This window comes from Prunus persica, chromosome G8 (genome assembly GCF_000346465.2).
Source record: "Prunus persica cultivar Lovell chromosome G8, Prunus_persica_NCBIv2, whole genome shotgun sequence".
Taxonomy (NCBI): Eukaryota; Viridiplantae; Streptophyta; class Magnoliopsida; order Rosales; family Rosaceae; genus Prunus; species Prunus persica.
In genome coordinates this window covers 16,010,735-16,032,403 of record NC_034016.1, presented here as the reverse complement: position 1 = coordinate 16,032,403, position 21,669 = coordinate 16,010,735, and the positions used below count along the sequence as shown (strand labels likewise).

Genomic DNA, 21,669 nt, shown 5'->3' with positions numbered 1-21,669 from the left:
AAACCTCATAAGTTTACGGTTGCTTTCGATTATTTTGACACAACGTTCCGTTATCATGGTCTACATTTGGCTTTCCTGTACTGGATGCTCTTCATTTCTAAACCCCCCAAGAGGAGCCAGCCCCGTTGAGGGAAGAAGCAAAACACAAATTGCAAAATCACCCCCTCTAAGAAAGGACTTGAAACGATTGAACCAAAAAAATTTAGAGAGTATGTGATGTAAGAATCTAAAGAACAAAATGTTTGTGCATGTTAGAGTTCGTAAGAATTCGTTTTGCAATTCTATCATATCCCCTTAATCCCACAAAATATAGAAATTAGAACAAGAAATAGCTATTCGACAATAAAAGAACAAGAAATAGCTACAATCTGGGCAGCTCTCCTTCTTGCAGGTATATTGATCAAATAGAATCAACAGATGATTACAAAATACACAGTTCAAACAAAACCTCTTTGCACTTAAACCTGCTTCTCCAATTCAACTTCATATAGATGCAGAAAACCAACGGTGAAGGAGAGATAATGAACAAAAGAATCCATTTATAACATTTCACTGTGATCAACGCTGAAATGTAAATTTCCGCTGTCCGTTTGTAAGTTTCACTAACAACATGAAGCAGGTCCAGACAAGCAAAAAAAACAACATTGAGCAGCAGGATCAGAGAGACGTGTACACCATCGCCTGATTTCCACCACACACCATATATAATAGTAATTACTCCTGCTCGTTTTCAGGTATCTCATCACCAAAACCCCGTTGCACTAATCTGTAATACAAAATACCCATAGTCGCCATGCATGCCCTGCGCAAGATTGTGAAACAAATGCATTAGTAGAGTGCAGCTTGTTTTATATGCCGTATTGCAAACATTGCCTTCTCCTTGCGTTAAGAATTGAGTAAGCATAATGAAGACAAGGATTGTGCTTTGGTTCAGTCCCTAAATAGGGATTAGATAGCCAACATACTCTCATCTAATCTGTTTATTATATCAGCAGGTGCAAGAAAGGAAGATCCAGAAAAGCAGGGGTCTCGATTGTCCAAGAGCAACTTAAACCCCAAAATCATGGGCAAGCATGGCACTTTAAACAAATGGCCCGCCTTCCTTACCCACCCTAAAGCAGATCTCAGAATCCCACAAGTTAAGCTAGGTGCAAAACATTAATCAGGTCTCCGGACCTTCCTTGCCCAGGGAGAATTAAAAGTAGACTTGCGATTAAGGAAAAGTGGGATACACAGACATTACATGATTGCTATCACAAGAAGGATTTTTCTTGGATCCATTCTTGATGATCTTTGATGACGGGCACGACCCTCGGGGACATCATTTGCAATTGATCCATCTTTCCGCTGGGGTGCAGTCACTGGTAGAGTTGGCAATGCAGTTGACCAGAACGGAAGCAATGCTCTTAGAAACTTATGTCGGAATGGACCTACAATTAAAAACCCCAAGAGTTTTATTTTCGAATGAAAGCTTAATAACAGTTACAAGAAATGAAACCAGAGAATGCATTGACTATAACCAGATAAAAGAGCAGTAAAATTGGGTCAAAAGGAAAGCTCTCGCTTGTGGCTTCTCTATCTAATTGGAAACAACTATTTAGCCAAATAAAGAAAAAACGGAAACAACAATTCCCAGTGTCAATTTCACCTAGCAAACACCAAGCGAGAGCAGCCTACATAATATTAGCAAATGATAAACTACAATTTTCGCCCCTGAAATTTGACTCAAATTTCAATTTGGTCTTTAGTTTTCAATTGTTGCAATTAAGTCTTTAATTTTTTTCAATTAAAAAAAAAAGTGGTTCTTCAATCTGCGACAACTATTATTTAGTTAAAGAATGTAATTTAATTCAGTAAATTACCAGACTAATCCTGCATTCGGTTGAGGTCACAGAAGCATGTTAATACTTGTATTCACTATACATCTACTAATATGATATAAATTTTACTATACATGTGTATGTGGAAAGAAGATTGCATTGCACATGCTAAATGGCTTCCATTTGACATCAAATAAGCAGCTAATGTGCCACATCAGTAAATGTGCCAGTTCAACATATGTAATAATAAAATTCTAACTATGGTTGATAAAAATACCTGATCGCCTAATTTTTTTCAAAGAAAGGATCTAATCAAACATTTGGATCAATTCAAAAGTGTACTTTTGCCTATTGTACTTATAACCGAAACAGTTCTGATCAATTCAAACTAGGTATGGCTTTACTCATAATAAAGAAATCATAACTTGAAAGTTCACACACACATGCAGGACTCTCTACTCACCCCTTCGTGAGTACTTTTTGCGATTCCCATCTTCATCATCTGCATAATATGAGATTTCAGAGTTTTGTCGCTCAACTTGGAATGCACCCTTTCGTGTTGTAGCACCAGGCTAGTTTTCATAGCAACAAACAAAATGAAATCAGGAGACAATAGAAAAACACCATAAGAAGACTTATCAAGGCACGCACACACGAGCACAAGCCAGTGTGAAATGACACAAGGAAGGCAAGGAATAAGTTCACTAACTAATTAATTCAGTAAATAACAGCAAAATCCTCTTACACCTACAGGACTTGTGCTTTTCACAAAATTCCCTGCTGCAATAGGACCTTCTATCTCCACTATGTCCGTCACTGGAAGTATAGAAGATCCTGCTTCTATTGAGAAATCAATTATGTTAGTTTCATCTTTTGCTGCTGATGAGCTTGCATTAATTTCCCTGCCTCCATTCAAAGATGCATTAATAAGTGGGTCTGAGGAAAATGCAGGCGGAGGACTACGGGATTCTGTCGATAACAATGAAACTGGATGATTTCCAAACAAGTTCTTTTCCAAGCCAGTCTGCATAACAAGAAAATATGTTCACATATAACTACTATAAAGGAGAAAAGTAAAGGCAACAACTACAACACTCTTGTAAAGAATGCCTCAAACTTAGCACAACAAAAAAGGGACCAAAACCAAACTATAAAACCCTTAATGAAGTGAAAGGAAGCAGCTTTCTGTAGGCATTTGGCCCAGAAAAATACACATTAATAAGAATAAAAAATGAAGTCATTTTTTAACCATGTATATATGCTTACCTATGGTAGACACTCGTATGGAATAAGGAGCATTTAATTCATCATTATAGAAAAGTATTGATATTTCAATACCCTTACAATTAATTGTATTAATATCATTTTCAAGGGTTTATCTTTATTCTAAACTCTATAGTACATGTGCAAGGCACGTGTTGGTATGCTAGTGCTACTCGTTATAGAAAGAACCACTGCCACCTTATCAAATTACACCCTTATAACATATCTAACAATAAACATCCAAATTTGTTGTGTAGGATAATACATCTGCAGTCAAGCAACTCTAGTGTGTCCGTGTTAGGGAAAAGAGATTATCAGAGTCCTCCCAAAATTTTCAAGCAAATAATATAACTTTTAGTATTCGGAAGAGCTTTAAAAGCTAACTTAATCATATCGTCTAGTATCAACCAAAATTACAGTGCAATCCAATGCAACCTCCTTGATCTTTTTCCCTTCACATCATCTCTTCAACTAGATCAAGTTGACAATGACTATGTGAGTATTTTAGCTGGATTTCAAAGAAGACTAATAGCTTTCATTAACATTAAGTGTATGCCTACCAAAAGTTACACTATAATGCAAAAACCACCAACTGCGTGAAGCAATATTAAGAAATTTTAATCAAATTGATATTAAATTACTTCTTTGTGATAATTTAAGAGTCATGACTGAGCCTTGCCTGCGTGATAGCTTCCTTCAACTTTGAATGGAGGCGAGATGCTGAATCTTTCACATTCTTGGGAGGCCATATCTGCACCAATAGAGACCCATGTGAAAACAAAACACGCCATAAAAGTAACATAGCAGAATATAAATACTGGATATACCTACTGACAAAATGTACTCTAACTTTAATAGATCAAGACAATACCACAATTAGAAAGCAAAACTTACCGATGTGTTACATGTAGGACAAACATATCCAGCTGGTGCAGTATGAGAAGGGAAACTCTTGATATGTGAAACCAGGCAACTTGTATGTATAACATCTATATGAACAACAAAAGACAAATGTGTATTACGATATGTAGTATGAGGAGTTCAACATTTTCTCTATCCCTTCATATTGACAAAATATGCAAGTGGAAGTAACTATATCTGCAAACCACTTACGCAAGCAACCTAGCCGAGTCGTTTGAGAGCCAGTCCCCTCATCAAGTGCAACCTGACAGAGGCAGCATTTTGGAGGCCAATCATACTCTCCATCTATTACCCACTCTGAGTAAGTACGAACCTACAAGAAATCATAAAGACAGATCAGGCCCTAAAAGAGCCATAAATTCCAATTCTTTATAATATTCGTTGTTAGAAACTAAGAAAACTGGCAACAACCCCCCATCCCTAGAACTTGAGCCAAGGCCAAGGGTCTGCTACGTCATACCTAGGCCTTCCACACCAACCTAAAACTGAAAAGATATTAAGTACTTAAGTGGGCACAAAAGGGTCAAACAATTTTATATTCTCATGCAAGTAAAAGTTTCTAAAATTTTGAACCCATACATCTATTAGATATTAATATATTGTATGTTATCATTTGCTTTTCTCATGAATTTATGTTCATCTCTCTCTCCTCTCTCTCCCCTCTCTCTCCCTACACAAGTTACTTGTATGTATATGCACAAATGTAAAATGCAAATGCTCATGCATAACTCAACTTAAGTTCAATCCATCCAGCGCCATAATTATTGATAAGTCCAATTCAGCCCTATGAATATAGAGAAGAATACTTTCACTGTGATTATAATCAAATCAACAAAACAACCAAACCATGCAGCCTAAACATTACAATACAAAATTGACCACAAACCCCAATCCCAAAAAAATACTTACCACGCATATTTGGTGCTCGGGAGAACAGATGCATTCTCCACAAACTGGAACCTTGTGCACGAAACAATACAGCTTGGTAGCCTGAAACACCAAAAGCACCAATCTCCATCAGCCTTGGAAATTAACCATCCCAAGAAATGAAATCTTTAAGAAGGTCTACGAACTAGAATTTCAAGAATTGAATCAAAATGATGAGCTTAAACAATCAATCTGAACATTTCCAATCTAAGAGTCAAATGCAGATGCCGAAACTAAATTCACAATCTTAACGATCGCCTCAGTATCAAAATTACATTTCCGATCCGATCTAAACCTTGAGCTACCGAAATCACGCATTGCGCTGTAAATTGAGTCGGGAAATGATAAACTAAAATTCCACACCACCAGTGTTCACGAGTGGAAAGAGAAAGAAAGAGAGAGGTACCTTGCGGCATTTGCAGACCACCATTGCAGTGAACGAATCGCAGTCGCTAGGGTTTACGATTCAGAGAGGTTTTTTGACTGATTATTTGGGCTCCTCTGTTTCCGTTGCCAACTCTAACGAAGCGCCTTCATATCAGATTTGCCAAAAAAAAACTTGTCATCTCAGGCAGAGCAGAGCAGACCGGCTTAACTCTCTCATAAGAGATCCATCCGGTTTCAGTTTTCCTTTTTTCTTTTTTATTTTCTTTTTCTTCTCTTTTTTCGTAAATTTGATAATCAATTAATGGCCCAAAATATTTGATAATGGACTTTACGGGTAAGTATTTCCGTATTTGGCAAATTTTCTATTGTATACTATCTTTTTTTATAGACAAATTGCTTACTAATGTTTCCAATGTGTGGGGGGTGATCTCACCAACCTTTAGTTGAAAATTTTAAGTACTTCCAAAAGGCAAAAGAACGGAAGTGGTTTATAACTTAAATGGTTAAGAGAAGTTGCAAATGATTCATTAGTGCAGTGGTTTAGAGCATTTGCTCCTTTAGGAGAGGTTTTTTATTATTTAAAAACCCTGGGATTGCATTCATAATTTAACCAAAAAAGTCAATAGCCACAAATGGCCCATACAAACTAGCTACAAAATATCATTATAATAACGGAACAATCTAATATCAAAATTAAGACAATCTAATATAAGGCTCTTTCACTAACAATCACGCAGGATCAAATAAATTTTGGCATAGACATCCAACTATAAAACAAACTTAAAATAACAAAAAATAAATAAAACTTGAAAAAATCAAGTCATAATAATACCCAAAAAAAAAATTCTCACAAATGAGAAGTAGAAAGCTCTCACAAAAGAGGTGAAAAATTCTCACAAAAAAAAAAATAAAAACTACACAGAAAGGTTAAAGAACTAAAATTTACTATTTATTTTAAAAGGGCAAATTCGAAAAGTTTTTAAGAAAACTTTGAAAGAAAAAAAAAAAAAAAAAAAAAAAAAAGTTGTTCGTATTTAGGACAGCTTCAGCATCAGAAAGAGAAGTGACAGCGTATGGTAATGTCATCCGGAGCGGTGCTAACTTGCCCCTTGAGATGGGCAATATAGCAAGAAATTCTTATATAGAAGGCGGCCACATGGACCACCCGTACCAAAGAATCATTTGAGAAACGTTAGTCATGGTCGTCTATTTTCTTTTTGTTTTGTAAAGTTCACAAAAATACAAAAATTATTTTTTTTGGGTGTCTTGAATTTTTTAAGAACTGATTTTCAGGTGGCATATGTATGTTTGGTTCCCTTGTGCATGAGTTCGACCTGCTCCTCTTACATTACTTAATCTAAAGTAATGAAAGGGTTATTCGAACTCAGAAGCATAGTCGGGAGTACATATTTTCTAACTAATTTAATTAAACTCATATATGTTTGTGCTCAATCTTAAAAATGAACTTAAGTGAAGTTACTATTCAACGACTCCGTCCAGTATAGCGATTAAACTTTTGGGTGCATGTAGCAACTCTGTTATGTTGGGCTTGCAGAAATGAGCCCAAGCTTGTTGAAACAAGCAAATCGTCCCCTCATTTTGAATTTGAAAGAACCTCTGGATCACAAAATCACCTTCGTCTCTCTCTTGTTTTCTTCCATTTTTCAAACCGCCTTCCCTCTTTCTTTTCTCTCTCATCACTCTCCATCTCCAACGACACTCTCAACTCTTCAAAATTCAAAAACCCTAAAACACACACACACACACACACACACTCTCTCTCTCTCTCTCTCTCTCTCTCTCTCTCTCTCCGTCCAATTCCGCCATGACAGCTGTCCCTCCGCCGGCGCCGGGCCGCGAGCTCTCCAGCCCCCCTTCCGACGGCATCTCTAACCTCCGCTTCTCCAACCACAGCGATCATTTGCTCGTCTCTTCATGGGACAAGGTATGCCCTCACTCTCATATATGTCGCCACGTATCCCCCTTCTCTCTCTCTCTATAACCCCTCTCTAATTGCGCAGACCGTCCGATTGTACGACGCCAGCGCCAATGTGCTGCGAGGAGAGTTCAAGCACGGCGGTCCCGTACTCGATTGCTGCTTCCACGACGACTCTTCCGGCTTCAGCGCCGGCGCCGACAACACTGTTAGACGGTAATTAAAACCCCAAAACCCTAATGCTCTAAAACCCAATTCTGACTTCTCATGTTTTGTCTATGCTCTGTGTCAATGTTCCAGGCTCGTTTTCAGCTCTAGTAAGGAAGACATCCTAGGAAGGCACGATGCACCAGTGCGGTGCGTTGAGTACTCTTATGCAGCAGGTATGTTCTCCAAGTTATCATTTTTTTACATTTGAAATTAGTTCCAATCAAAACCTCAAAAGTTTTTTTCTTGCAAAACTTTTTTGTCCTAAATTTGCTGATTGATTTTGTATCTGGGCTGCTCAGAGTTTATAGTATGCTTTGTTGTATTAGTTGTTCTTTAAATGGAAATATTTATAACCTTAAATCATGTTCCTTACTTTATCGTAATGTTGATACTATAGTTGGTACTTTCAGTAATTTCATTTATTAAGTTCAACTGCGGCCAATTTGTTTCCGTTCACTGGAAGGATCCCATTTTTACTTTCTTGTGCGATGAAATGATATCAGGGCAGTTGATCACTGGTAGTTGGGATAAGACACTCAAGTGTTGGGACCCCAGAGGTGCAAGCGGACAGGAGCGTACTCTTGTTGGGACGTACCCACAACCCGAACGTGTTTATTCTCTTTCTCTTGTTGGAAATCGGTTGGTGGTTGCAACAGCAGGAAGACACGTCAATGTCTATGATTTGAGAAATATGTCCCAGCCTGAGCAACGGAGGGAATCTTCATTGAAGTATCAAACTCGATGTGTGCGCTGTTATCCTAATGGAACAGGTAATTTTAGTAGCTTTTAGCTTTAGGACACATCTCACAAACTTTTTCTTTCTTGCACTTGGTACTTTGTCAAAGGTATTGCGAAGGGCAGAATTGTGTGGCTTTGTGGCTAACCACTCCCACTGCTTTTCCCTTGCTCGCAACAAAGAAACTTTTTCATTTCAGTATTGCCTTAAAAAAATAAGTTACAAAATTTTAAGTTGTTTTTGTGAATGGAATGCATCCATGCTGTTGCTTCTTTCATGTTTGATCCTATGATTACTTTTTGCAGGTTATGCTCTTAGTTCTGTTGAAGGACGGGTTGCGATGGAGTTTTTTGATCTCTCAGAGGCTAGTCAGACCAAAAAGTAAGCATTCAGCTATTACTGAGAAATTGTGCTTTACATTGACTGATAGTTTCAGTTTCACGACCTCCTATCTGTAGGGGTTTCTTTAGAATGGCCTACGACATCTTTTAGATGCCACCCACCACCCCAAACCAAAAGAAAAAAACAAAACAAAAGAGTTGTTCTTCTTGATATATGCACCACTAGACCTCTATATGGTCCATGATGATTACTGATTATCTCTTTCATAAATTAGGCTGTGCCATCGTCATAAAGCATGCTTCTGTTAGTTCACCGCCACAACTTAATTATTGGGTGGTTCTAAGCTTTACTTCGCTTGTAGATTTTTCTTGGTGGAACAACTGTAAAATTCCTCTTATGGTGATATTGTGCACTGATTTCTGTCATTCATCCTTAATTTGTTAATGGTATTAACCTTGGTGCAGATATGCATTCAAGTGTCACAGAAAATCAGAGGCTGGAAGGGACATTGTCTATCCAGTAAATGCAATTGCATTCCACCCCATGTAAGTTACTTTTTTCTTTTAAAATATTGTGTACTAAACTTTTTATGCATTAATTTGTGGAATTCATAGAATTATCACTTAGCTGATTGATACTTTAATAAAATTATCAAAAGAGTTTTTGAGTGAGATTCCTTTACATTATTGACTGCCATGCGGACAGCCGATTTTCACCACATGGGGACAAATTGAAAAAAGCAGTCATCTAGAAACTGGAACATGCTTTCGCTTGTATGAGAGTTGCAATCATACTACATATAAGTTATAACTGAACATTACACTATTTGAACTGGATAGAGTTTGAGACATTGTTCTTGAACTCGAAATGAATATTATGTTAGCAATCTGAGTTTTGGGATAGTGTTGATATAAGTTGCCTTTTACTCCATGTGCATATTTTTATAATTTCATTTTGAAATTCAATTGCAGCTATGGCACTTTTGCTACTGGAGGTTGTGATGGCTATGTGAATGTATGGGATGGGAACAACAAGAAGAGGCTGTATCAGGTAATTACTTGCTTTATGTGACACTGATGTATTATTCACCTATGGTGAAATTACAATTATAATAAATTTTTAATATGCTCTTCTTTTACAGTACTCAAAGTACCCAACAAGCATTGCGGCACTTTCTTTTAGCCGAGATGGCCGCCTATTGGCTGTGGCTTCAAGTTATACATTTGAAGAGGGAGATAAACCGTAAGCACCTCTCACTCCCTCTCCATCGATCTATCCATCTATCCATCTAATGTGTTATCTGTTCAACTTGCAGCCACGAACCAGATTCCATCTTTGTTCGAAGTGTAAATGAGATAGAGGTCAAGCCAAAGCCAAAAGTGTACCCTAATCCACCAGCATAACTGAAATTTGTTGAAGAATCAAAAGAGAAGGGAAAAAAAAAGTGAAATTTGGCTTTTGTTTTAAGTTACTCTGGCTATATATATTTGTTTAAGTCGATCCTGCCCAGTTCCATTGTGGCCTGTGTATGAGACTTTGGCCAACGGAACTCAAATTTCTTCTGCTGTCAGAAACGATGATGCCCTGTAACGCAATTGTTATGATTTCATCTACATGAAAAATGCCTCAGTCCAAGCAGTTATTTTCTTGCATCTCCTTTTGTAAATCTCACGTTGTCGTCTTTTGAAAATCATTCTACCTAAAGATATTTAGTCGTCAAAATTTCCCCAAATTTTAATCAGAAAATAAAGTGTCAGATTACATCATTGCTTTTTTACCAAAAATAAATAAGGTTCATACTAAGCCCATATACAAAGACTAGGAAAACGTTCTGATGAATATTTCATACTCTTCAACTAGAAACATAACTTGCGCAGTTACACAACAGAAATACAATGTGCGAGATACCCCACAAAGAACAAAGATAGAACTTTCTAAACAGTTTCGGTTCTTAAAATTTGTTTGTGTGTGGACTATAATCCATAACTATTCCAAGGCTACCCACATATACAGGATCAGAAGTGACACAAAATGGAATTTTGTCATCATTGCCTTCAGCCAAAACCCCAAATGCATCCCGCTCCTCCAATGCACTAGATACGGAAGAGATGAGAGAGAGCTCAAACCTTGGTATATGTCTTTGCAATGCTATTTCCTTGCTATCACCTAAATCCAGATGGAGCTGCTTGCGGACCGCCTGCCCCTGCTCTCCTCATAGCTCTTGATTGAGTAAGCATCTCATCGTAATTCTGATAAAAGAAATTCTCTTTTACTACTTGCAATGCTGGTTGTAACAGAATGATTAATAAATAAATAAAAATTGTAATGGAAAAAAATACCCTTTTCTCAAATGCAGCATCACGAGAATCAATTATCTTGTCTACCAGTCCGTATTCTATGGCTTCTTGTCCTTGAAAATATTTGGGACGCTGGATGTCTTTAGCAATTTCTTCCTTGGTCTTCCCTGTTCCTTTTGCGAGTAACTCAATGTAATACTCTGTGTTTGCATCCAGTTCCTTGGCCTGATAGCAGTTGTATAGAATATGAGAGAGAGAGAGAGAGAGAGAGAGAGAGAGAGAGAGAGAGAGAGAGAGAGATATATACCTTAATCCACATGTCGATGACTGAGCCACTTGACCGGCTGACCTTTGGCAGATATAATTTTGCTGGAATTCAAAATAATAACAGTTATCAAAAAGTGCACAACAAATGGGTGCAGACAATAGCACCCTCTTTACAGATTCCCAGATTGCATGATAATGTTTCTTAAGTAAGCTTAAATTTCAAGATGGAAACATACTGGAGGAATTTGGCTGTACGGCACGATAACCTCTTGTTCCAAGTGACAGAAGCAGTGCTGCTTGACCATATGCCATGCCACAATTCACAGTGTACACATCTGATTTGACATACTACATGCAGACATACACAGATAAATCAAGAGCAGGTCAAGTGGCTAATGGAAAATGTCAGGTCTATGATATTATTCCTTAATGAGATAATGGACTCTAATTTGATGTCGGACTGATTTTTGTACATTATTCAATATGTATTATCCTATATAATGGACAAAGATGACACATAATGAAAAATTACCAATTTACTTCACTGATCTGCATTTATAAATAGATAAAAAGAGAATACCTCACAGAGTTGATAATAACACTTACATTCATCATGTCAGCTATGGCATATGCCTCAGTTTCAGATCCAACACTCTCCATCTTCTCATTCTAAAAAGCACCAACCAAATTCATGCAGATAGGTAAGACTTCGAATAGTGAACATGATGGAGGAAACCTAGAAGTTATATTTCACTCATCATCATCAAGTAAACTGAATTACAATCAGGACTTCCCACACTAACCTGTGTCCCAGATGAATTTATGTACAAATATATGGGCTTAGAAGGGTTATCATAATCCAACCACATAAACTGAGCAACAAGAAGCTCAGTTACTGCTGGAACAATCTACAGAAATCAGATAAAAAGTAAAATGCTTAGTCAGAACAAAATGAATGAATAGATTGTGAAGAGAGAAATAACATTGTTTTATCTTGCGGCCAGAAATATAATCTCTTACTGGCATGCCCAAATAGCATATCCGAGCATCTAAAAGTAAGGAAGGCAAATCAGGAGGAGCAGTTCTGGGTCTTCCATATCCTCTTGCACCTCCCCGATACATGCTCACACTCATACTATATTTTGAAGGGCCCTTGTCATCCATGCCTGACATACTCCACATCCCTCCATGATTCAAGTAGTTGTTCGCAGACGAGATGCTTTGCTGTGAAAGAGTTTTTGAAACCAAGAAAATGTAAAGTTAGCTGAATTTTGTACATTTTTATTTAGGTTTAATAGAAATCAACTTAGCACTTCTATCATCATTGAGCCACTTAGAAATTTTGGAGTGTATAAAGAGTGCACCTCTGTAACTTTTTCTGACTGACGTCGGGCAGGATTATCTTCTGTCATGAACATGTCCATTTGGGAAGGAGAAAGGCCATACAGATAATGGGGCACATTCTTGTAATTATCCATCACTACAAATGAGAACAATAGAGAAAGTAAGTAGGAAATCCAATTTATTTCATCCTGGATAAAACTGGCATTCCAAGTTGCTTTGGAAATTAAGAATCAGAAGACTCAAGTTTCAAACAAAATGCAAAATGATTGTTGGGGGGGCAGGGGGCACTGCAGATGAGCTTAATCAAATTAAAACATATAGCAGAAGAATAACTTCCGATGCTATGATCAATGGTTATGGCATCCCTAGAAACATTGATATCAATCATTAAGGTACAAATGTCCCACGTCGAAGAAAAAAGAACATCCAGGTGTAACATATAAGCTATTGGGCTTCTTTTGCGTGCAAATCAATTTTTCAAGAGTAAACTTTGGTATCAAAGCATGAAAAGTGTGGCCTAAGGTGCTAAGTCGTTGAATAATGGTGAGGGAGGAAACTACCCAAAAGTGAAGAGGTCAAACACCGGATCAGTGTTGATAGAGAAGGTTGATGAGGAAATCGGTCTTTGGAAGCATGGTGAAATTTACAACTCCCATGTCCCAACTTGAAAATATAAAACATCCCGACTTAGGAAAGTTATCAAGAACCTTTTCTTGCTAATCAGTTTTGCATGGACAAGTTCTATCCATGGGTTCTTAACATCAACGGTTATATTAACCTTTATCTACATAGCTCATAAAGAATGCTAAGAACCCAAAAAACAGCATCTTGAAATACACAAGCACTGGACTTTTAAGTGCTTTTGGGGCACACTCAACCACTAAGCATAGACCCGCACCAATCCACAATCCTCAATGATGCTGTGCTTTCCTTGGCTTCTCCTACCAACATATGGTCTGTGTGCATTCTACTTTTGACATATTAACAGAGCATGACCACTCTAGTTCACCCAACAGTTCCTTATGATCCCTGATAATAATATAAGGTAACATGAAATTGCCTTGTGCACAAGCTTATATTTATTTTGTGGCCGTTTTCCATCACAACAGCTCTTCCATTTTAGTAACCAACCCCTTACAATTTTCCTTGAAAACTCACAAGAACTGAGCACAAATTTGAGACTATGAAACCACCATTAATAAAATCCTCAAAAGCAACATGATAGCAGGGCTATAGTCTATAGATGAGAAAATTGAGGTAGAACCAAATGTTCTTTTGGTTTGCAAACAACAGTAAACGTTTGCCTGCACTTCCAAAGGGCTTTATTATCTACCCTCAAACTAATAAAAAACTCTGTCCCCTCAAATATCATGCGGGTAATAATTGAATATTCAAAATTTCAACTTTGTCTATATTTCCTAACTCTCTACGGAGCAACCCAATTGAAACCTTCCCAACCCAAAACCAAAAAATTAGAAACAGGAAAGAAAACCCACATGGCATATGCGATTGGATGAAAGAAATGAATCACAAATACCCCTTAAAATCAAACTAGAAGAGATGGGTATCCATGAAAATCAATAAATAAACAAAGAGAGCAGCAGGGTAGTGAAGACTCACGTCCATCTTTGAGATTTTCTTGCCTGAACTGCTTGGGAATGTGTTCCGAAGCCTTGGCATAGGCAGACTTGAAGCGTCTTTGAGCTGCGAGCCTTCTTGAAGAAGAAGGTGTAGCGGAGAAGACTTTGGTGCCATGAAGGAAGGTATTTGGGATCCCAGAATTAAAGGCACCTGCTTGACGACCTTGGTAATTGTCTATGGTGGGTGAGGGCGGAGCTGAGAGATGAGAAAGTAGAGAAGTGGCCATGGATAAACAGAAAGATTTCTCCGGCTATTGTATTCTCAGAGCTGAGAAATTGTAGTTTTTCACTGTGAATTTTAATTGGGTTGGGAAGCAAAACTGTAGAAGGCCAAGCTGAGATAGAAGAAGGTTAAGGTTTTTGGTACATACGTGTGAGATGGGTGATGCTCCATAGAGTCTAGAATCTATGGGCTAAGAGGTCCGGGTCGGATCGGTCCCATCTTTATATTGTTTTTGTAGGCTTAAATATAGGAGGTTCCAGCCCATGAGAGGTAGGTGTTTGTTTGTTTTTTTTTTGGGTAAAAAGAGGTAGGTTGATAGGCCCCTGACCTTTGGAGATATAAATTTTCTTGGGTTAATTTCAGTTTGGGATCCTGAAGTTGTACCCTTAAGTCATGTTTGTCTCCGCATTTTCAATTTTAATAATCACGTACCCTTAGTTTGTAATTTTTTTGCGATGTAACCCTGCCATTAAATTGATTGTTAGAGAATCTGTTAAGTGATGACGTGGTACATATAGGGCCCACATTATTTTCTTAAATTGAATCAAATAATCTTTTTAAAACACAAATTGAATAAAATATTAATAACAACATTATTTTCTCCTCATAACAACATTGTTGGATTCACACCGGGTTTATAGTTCAAGTGGTTAAGAATATTTATCTCTGCACCCAAAGTCTTAGGTTCTATTCTCATCTCCTCCATCGTTTGTATAAAAATAAAAAATTGTTCAAATTATGTCTTCGAATTCCTCCTCCCACAATATCTTATGTATTTAAAACAAAACAAATATATATTATTGGATCCTAAATCCCATTTGAAACTAAAAAGTGATTGAGTTGTAACATTTTCTTCGCATTGATGTCATGTTTTACTTATATAGAATTACAAAAAGTCATGAATCGTTTTTGAAAGACAAGAATACGTGTCAACAAACTTGAATTTGAAAGCTTGTGAGTAGAAGAGCAAATTCAATAGCCAAAATTTAAAAGCTTTTCAATAAAATCCAAGGAATCATAAATATATATAATACATATCCATACACTTGAAAGTCATGTGTTTGAATTCCCCTCCTTTAATATTGTTTGTATACACATAAAATAAACAACATACTCACAAGCTCACAACAATCTATATCTCTATTTTAGCTTAAAATCTAATTTTATTTTTGAACTTACAATTTTTATATTTTAAAAAAAAATGAAAGTATACATTAAATCATATAAAACCACGCTAGTTCATAGCCCTATGAACTAATTTCCAATAAATTTAGCATTAAAAAAAACATATTAAATGCAATAAAAGGATTAACACAAGAACAATAGAGAAACCGCCAAGAAAACCACAAAACCGATTTTGAAAAAATAATATTTCCCTATTAAGGTGTTTTTTTTTTTTGGTATGAAAAGATGTCTTTATAGAAATAGTGGGGAACTGTCAAGAAGATCACAAAATGAGAGCCCCAATCACAAATGGAAACGGGAAGTTAATTGGCTATATAGGTTTTATTTTGTTTTTCTTTAAAAACAACATTAGCTACAATGGGTTTTTTTAAAAAAATTCTTCAAAAAGCTACCTAGGCTACGACCCAGTGTAGCCTCGTAGGTAGTTCCTCCACTGCTTCAGGTGGACAAATTTAGTTGGATACGAATCTGATCATCTTGATCTTGCTAGGCTAAGAGACGTCTGTTTAAGTCCACTCGACGACATCTCATCTTCGTCTTCTCTCTCGCCATCTATCTTCTAATAGAACAACTGGCATTTCTCATTGAGTTAATGAAGAATTACAGAGCAAAAGACGAAATTGTACAACAGAATAGAAAAAATCAAGGATTATTTTGCATAAATGGGACAAACAAATCTTTCTGGTCTATTTTTGAAGTTTTAGGGCGAAGAGAATGTCACTATGCTTGTACTAAAATAAAATATATTTTAAAAAAAGGTTTATGAGAGCCCAAAATTTCAGGACGAGACTGGTGAGCCTAATTTCAAGGCATCACAAGTACATTTTGGAACGGCACAAGAATAGAACGATAAATGCAAAATATGGGAAGAAAGTGAAGGCAGCAGCTATATTTGACGATCCTTAACCGGGAAAAATTAAAAAGAAAAGGAAAGATCTACAAAAGGTGCAGAATTTTTGCTTACAAGGAGTAACCCTGGGAAGATACTGATTACTATGCTGAATCCAGAATGCAAAGCAAGTAATTTGACTCAAATAACCAACTTCATACAACAAAAGTATAAAGACAACAGAAGGATAATGTCACTGCTGGGATGACCCCGTCTGTGCAGACCCAGAACCAGATGCCGTGGACTCTGAAGGTCCAGAACTTGATGGTGCGGATCCTGATGATGTAGAACCTGAGTGTGCAGGCCTTGGTGTTGCTGAATGCTGGTACTGTTGGTTCATTGGCAAGGATGGTGGCGGCAGCACTCCAGCATGATATTGCGGAGGGTATTGCTGGTACGGTACTGTTGGAGGAGGCATATACCCGTAGGGAGGAGGATAAAACTGCTGACGATATTGGCCATGTGGTTGAGGCATGTTTTGAAAAGCATAATGCTGACTACGTTGCTGCCTTTCTGCACCGGAATTGTTCTCGCCCGACCCTGTAGGCCCACTAGGAGCCCCTTCCTGGGATGGAACTATAGCCCCCATTCTTTGAGGATCCATTGATGGATAAAATGATCTCTCCTGTGAGGGTGGAGGTGGCATGTTGTAATAGTGCACTGGTGCAGGTTGGTCTTGTAATTGGTTCTGCTGTTGAGATATGACTGCTCGAGGCAACAACCCACTATGAGCCACTGCCTGCTGCCTAGCTTCAGCTGTGCCCTCTGAGTCCTGTTTTGGTGCTTGGGGCCTACCCCACATTAACTTCAATCTCAAACCCTTTATTACCAGTTTATTAGAGAGTTCTTCTGCAGCCTTTTCTGCACCTTCTCTTGTTGTGTAGGTTACAAAAGCGCATGCTCGTTGGAGTACCATCCTAACAGATTCTATTTCACCATGAGCATAAAATTGATCCCTCAAATCCTGCTCAGAAATTCTCTCATCAAGCCCACCCACGTAAAGAGTTCTTATGCTTTCATCCTCAGGAGGTTCCAGGGAGGGCATCTCTCCAGCCTTGTTAAGCAGCTTCATCGCCACTGGATCATTGACTCTGCAGATAATTAAGATGAGATGTGAGCATTACAAACTTCAGAAATCCGTACTTTATGGTATATGGGCATGTACAAACATGCGACAGAAAGATTGGGGATATAGGTTTGTGAAAGCTATTGTGTTGACCGAAAATGCTAACTAGAGGCTGCAGCAGTACACTCCTATCACCTCCCAAACCGAAAAAGAAGCTACAATCTTCAGAATAAATATCTTGAAATTAACGACTTTATCTACTTGCAATGAAATTACATCTACCAATATTTCAGACAAGAATTTCATTCCCAACTGAAAGGTAAGACTTTAATCTGAGGAAATAATCGAGTGGAAAACATTAAACATAAGAAACAATGCTAATCAACAAACAAATTCACAAGTTTTAAGTAGCCAACTGTAACTATAAGGAAAAAAACATGCAACTTGAAATTCATGCTTCATTGTCATACTGAGAACAGGAAATATGAAGCATTGGACATACCCATAGTAACGATCTTTGATGTTTTGCTGTGACAACTCCCCAGTTATGGGCATCTCGTGCCTGTAAGGACACTCAGCACCTCTTGTGCACTCACCCCGAATGTAGAAACTGCAGACATGTGCTCTGTTCCTTTTGTAATAGGGTGTTGTTCTTTGAAGCTTCAGAATAGTGTCACTGGGCCGTGCCTTTCCGTATGAAGATTCGTAGTCTATACCAGCTCTAGCCTGCACTCACCAATCAAAATTAAAATTTGACACTAAAGGATTCCAAAAGATTTACATAAATTAGTACTCTAACTAAGCCCCGTTGTTCAAGGCAAAGACAGAAAAGTTACCTTTCGGTCATGCTCCTCAGCGAAAAACTCCCTATTTACATCACTCTTTGGAATGGCATCGTTGGAACCGATGGCCAGAGCAGTATCTCGAACCTGAACTGGCAAGCCGTATTCCAGATCCAAGAGGCAAACTTGACAAACATTTTTCAACTTACTGCACGTCTGACAAATCTCTGACTTCTTAAATCGCGCATCACGACCAGGTCTCCACCTGAAAACGGTGAATGGCCGAGTGCAAATCTTGCACTCCTTGTCGTAATCAGCTCGTGTCATCCGGACGTAGGGATTGTCGCCCAAGCATGACTCGCAGATGATGGGAAAGTCTGAACGTTCCCAACCATCCGCCTCCACATTCCTGAGCAACCTGTGCGCCATATGAACTCCAAACTATTTTTAAAATCTAAAAAATTGAAATTAAAATCAGAAACCCTAGATTCCTAAATTGAAATTAACAAAAGAAATGGAAAAATCTGTGAGCTTTCACTAGAAACCCTAGAAACCCAAAACATGAAAAAAGATTGATCAATTTTGGGTCGGGTAGTGGACGAAGGAGACCTTGACGGAGCTGCAAACGACGGCGTCGACCCAGAACCAGCAACCAACGAGAGAGACAGACGAGAGAGCGACGAGAGAGAGAGAGGAGAGAGAGGAGAGAGAGCAACGAGAGAGATAGAAGAGAGAGCGACGAGAGAGGGAGGAGGTTCTGGTGGCTGGACTCGTCGAAGGGGAAGGGGGGATGGGGTGGGATGGGAGAGCTGGGAGAAAAGGGGACGGAGAGAAAAAGAGTGACTTCGGAGTCCAATTATCCTGTTACAAATCCCTGTGCCCTCCTGTTTCTTTCCTTATCTTTTGACATGTGTCCTTTCACTTAACATAGAGTTAACACTGTTAACTTATTTTAACCTAATAAAATTATTTTTTAAAATGAAAATAAAAAAAACACTCCCACTCCAATTCCTCTTCCTCGTCTCTTTAGTCTAGCATCTCTAACAGATATCAAACATGTCATATAGACATTTAACAGCTAAAAATAATATCTCACATCACTCCAACTAATATGTCAAAGTTGATGTGGAATGAAGGCTGTAGCAAGATGTCAAATGAATATTTTTTTTTCTTTTCTTTTTAATTAAAAATGAATCAACACTAAAATATAATAAAATAATAATTTAATTTGACATATCAGGTAGAGTGTAAAGCTGTGTAAGATGTCAAATTACCACATCAGCCATCAAATTTAAATTTGATGTTTGGTATTTGATATCTCCCTTTGAGATGCTCTAAGGGGCGGGCATATGAACTGAAAATCCGATCAAACCATCCAAATCAAACTTTTTGATTTAATTTGGTTTTTTTTTATTACTATTTTTTATCACAGATTTGAAATCAAAACCAATGTCTATAGTTTGGTTCCGGCGCTTGATGTTGAGAACTACCGGTTTAACCAAACCAAACCGATGGCATTCCAAAATAATAAACATATATTATTATAATAAATATATGGATATTATCTATATATATAAAGCAAAAGGCAGAGAATGGTGAAACATTCAAAATACCAGAAAATGCCCTTTGTTAATTCAAACATTAAGAATTGAAATTATTAATTAAATGAGGATAATATGGTAAATTTATATTTTTTAATATTAAAAAAATTAAAATTAAAAACAAAATAAGATAATAGGTCCTATTTTTATGGAACATAACTATCCTGTTATGTTTTCTTAATTCTAAAAATAAAATAAAATAAAAAAAAAACTAATTGGCACATGCGTGAGCATGTGTCAAGGGGCTAGTATATATATATATATATAAAGCAAAAGGCAGAGAATGGTGAATCATTCAAAATACCAGAAAATGTCCTTGGTTAATTCAAACATTAAGAATTGAAATTAATAATTAAATGAGGATAATATGGTAAATTCACATGTTTTCATATTGAAATTAAAATTAAGAACAAATCAGATAATATGGAACGTAACTACCCATGTTATTTTTTCTTAATTCTAAAAATAAAATAAAAAAGAGAAAAGAAAACCATTCACGCATGTGCAAAGGGGCTAGTATATATAAAGCAAAATGTAGAAAATGGTAAAACATTCAAAATACCAGAAAATGCCATTGGTTAACGTAAACATTAATAATTGAAATTATTAATTAAATGAGGATAATATAGTAAATTCACACTTTTTCATATTTTAAAAAAAATTAAAATTAAAAGAAAATTCATATAATGAATCTTATTTTTGGAATACAACTACCCATTTTCTTTTTTATTCTAAAATAATTTAAATTTTTTTATAAAAAAAAAAAAAAAACAGCCTCTTGCAGACGCAAAAGCGAGTAGGGAGAGACTATAGTATATTTTAAGGAGAAAAAAGAACTCTTTGGCACACATGCCAACACAAAGGATGGCAAGTTGGCTAGCAACAATCCTTCCAACACACGCATGCAACAGTTTCATCTAGGGGTGGCATTTTAAACCGAAAAACCGAAAAACCGAAAAATCGCAAAAACCAACCGATATTTTACCGCAATAAAACCGCAATCGCGGTAAACCGAACCGCAATCGCGGTATTAAGAACCGAACCGCATTTACGGTTGCGGTTGCGGTATTTGATTTTCAAAATTTGCGGTTACCGCAAACCGCAAAGTATAGCCGCACGGCTATACTCTATGAATAATTAAGTAAAATTGTAAACCCTTCTCTTCTCTTGAATTGGTGGAAAGGGAACCAAACAAGATATCCTATTCTTTCACAAGTTGCCAAGGATATCTTTGCAATTCCAAGTTCTACGGTTGCTAGTGAAAATGCTTTTAGCTAGGCAAGAGGATTGTGGATCCTTTTATAAGCTCTTTGCATCCTAAAATGGTAGAGGCATTAATGTGTACTAGTGATTGGCTTAGAGCGGACGAATTTTCCTTTTACAAGGAACCAACAGATGATGAGGTTGAATTCTACAAGGAAATGGAAGATATGACAACTTGTAAGTAATTAGTTTATTTATGCTAATGTTATTTATGCTTCTTCTTATAATAAAATGTACTAAACTATGTTGTTTTATTTGTAGATAGCATTGGTGCTCAAACAACACAAAGGGGTTCTTCAAATCCACTCACCACCAACACTTGAGTTTGTAACATTGGTGTATTACATTTTTCCTTTTAGTTTGTAACTTTAATTAACTGTGAATTGGATTTTTCTTTTTGGTTGTAACTTTAATTCATTTTGCTTTTGGTTTGTAAATTTAAAGGATTTGGAATTGGAATGCTTGAGAAGTTTAACTTTAATTGGAATGTTTGGAATTGTAACTTTAATTTTCTTAGGTTGTGAATGCTTGAGAATTGGAATCGATTGTGAATTTATATATGCTTGAGAA

The 21,669-nt window shown here is 37.0% G+C and overlaps 4 protein-coding genes across 6 annotated transcripts; 1 reads left to right on the top strand and 3 right to left on the bottom strand.

Moving 5' to 3' along the window:
* On the bottom strand, positions 290–5,619 carry LOC18767753 (zinc finger protein-like 1 homolog). 2 transcript variants are annotated; one of them, XM_007200548.2, is made up of 9 exons: positions 5,338–5,619; positions 4,914–4,994; positions 4,197–4,317; positions 3,978–4,072; positions 3,763–3,834; positions 2,566–2,844; positions 2,284–2,392; positions 1,244–1,430; positions 290–802 (listed from the first exon to the last, which is right to left on the bottom strand). In XM_007200548.2, the coding sequence occupies exons 1-9, from the start codon at positions 5,359–5,361 to the stop codon at positions 715–717; spliced, it is 1,056 nt and encodes a 351-aa protein (XP_007200610.1). In that variant the 5' UTR covers positions 5,362–5,619; the 3' UTR covers positions 290–714. The 2 variants fall into 2 exon arrangements, with proteins under 2 accessions (XP_007200610.1, XP_020426270.1); XM_020570681.1 differs by having other exon boundaries at positions 2,572–2,844.
* On the top strand, positions 6,800–10,208 carry LOC18767125 (mitotic checkpoint protein BUB3.2). Its single transcript, XM_007201180.2, has 9 exons — positions 6,800–7,263; positions 7,340–7,470; positions 7,555–7,637; positions 7,968–8,234; positions 8,506–8,581; positions 9,007–9,087; positions 9,514–9,592; positions 9,684–9,784; positions 9,858–10,208. Exons 1-9 carry the CDS (start codon positions 7,144–7,146, stop codon positions 9,943–9,945), a joined length of 1,026 nt encoding a protein of 341 aa, XP_007201242.1. The 5' UTR covers positions 6,800–7,143; the 3' UTR covers positions 9,946–10,208.
* LOC18767497 (ATP-dependent Clp protease proteolytic subunit-related protein 1, chloroplastic) lies at positions 10,259–14,550 on the bottom strand. The gene is made up of 9 exons (XM_007199853.2): positions 14,071–14,550; positions 12,471–12,586; positions 12,127–12,330; positions 11,910–12,014; positions 11,713–11,775; positions 11,343–11,454; positions 11,147–11,208; positions 10,882–11,064; positions 10,259–10,791 (listed from the first exon to the last, which is right to left on the bottom strand). Exons 1-9 carry the CDS (start codon positions 14,315–14,317, stop codon positions 10,705–10,707), a joined length of 1,179 nt encoding a protein of 392 aa, XP_007199915.1. The 5' UTR covers positions 14,318–14,550; the 3' UTR covers positions 10,259–10,704.
* On the bottom strand, positions 16,362–19,109 carry LOC18767566 (zinc finger CCCH domain-containing protein 40). Of its 2 annotated transcripts, XM_020570303.1 has the most exons (4): positions 18,845–19,105; positions 18,290–18,689; positions 17,956–18,179; positions 16,362–17,478 (listed from the first exon to the last, which is right to left on the bottom strand). In XM_020570303.1, exons 2-4 carry the CDS (start codon positions 18,662–18,664, stop codon positions 16,581–16,583), a joined length of 1,497 nt encoding a protein of 498 aa, XP_020425892.1. In that variant the 5' UTR covers positions 18,665–18,689; positions 18,845–19,105; the 3' UTR covers positions 16,362–16,580. The 2 variants fall into 2 exon arrangements, with proteins under 2 accessions (XP_020425892.1, XP_020425891.1); XM_020570302.1 differs by having other exon boundaries at positions 18,290–19,109.

Coding starts and splice junctions, on each gene's coding strand:
- LOC18767753 (XM_007200548.2), bottom strand. CDS start 5,361: ATGGTGGTCTGCAAATGCCGCAAG. Junction 3,835..3,977: donor GTCCTACATGTAACACATCG/GTAAGTTTTGCT, acceptor CTATTGGTGCAG/ATATGGCCTCCCAAGAATGT. Junction 1,431..2,283: donor CAAAAAGTACTCACGAAGGG/GTGAGTAGAGAG, acceptor TTTTAATTGTAG/GTCCATTCCGACATAAGTTT.
- LOC18767125 (XM_007201180.2), top strand. CDS start 7,144: ATGACAGCTGTCCCTCCGCCGGCGCCGGGCCGCGAGCTCTCCAGCCCC. Junction 7,471..7,554: donor GCCGACAACACTGTTAGACG/GTAATTAAAACC, acceptor TCAATGTTCCAG/GCTCGTTTTCAGCTCTAGTA. Junction 8,582..9,006: donor GAGGCTAGTCAGACCAAAAA/GTAAGCATTCAG, acceptor ACCTTGGTGCAG/ATATGCATTCAAGTGTCACA.
- LOC18767497 (XM_007199853.2), bottom strand. CDS start 14,317: ATGGCCACTTCTCTACTTTCTCATCTCTCAGCTCCGCCCTCACCCACC. Junction 11,455..11,712: donor CCATAGCTGACATGATGAAT/GTAAGTGTTATT, acceptor GTCTGCATGTAG/TATGTCAAATCAGATGTGTA. Junction 11,065..11,146: donor TCATCGACATGTGGATTAAG/GTATATATCTCT, acceptor AACTGCTATCAG/GCCAAGGAACTGGATGCAAA.
- LOC18767566 (XM_020570302.1), bottom strand. CDS start 18,664: ATGGCGCACAGGTTGCTCAGGAATGTGGAGGCGGATGGTTGGGAACGT. Junction 18,180..18,289: donor CTGAGGAGCATGACCGAAAG/GTAACTTTTCTG, acceptor TGGTGAGTGCAG/GCTAGAGCTGGTATAGACTA. Junction 17,479..17,955: donor ATCAAAGATCGTTACTATGG/GTATGTCCAATG, acceptor AATTATCTGCAG/AGTCAATGATCCAGTGGCGA.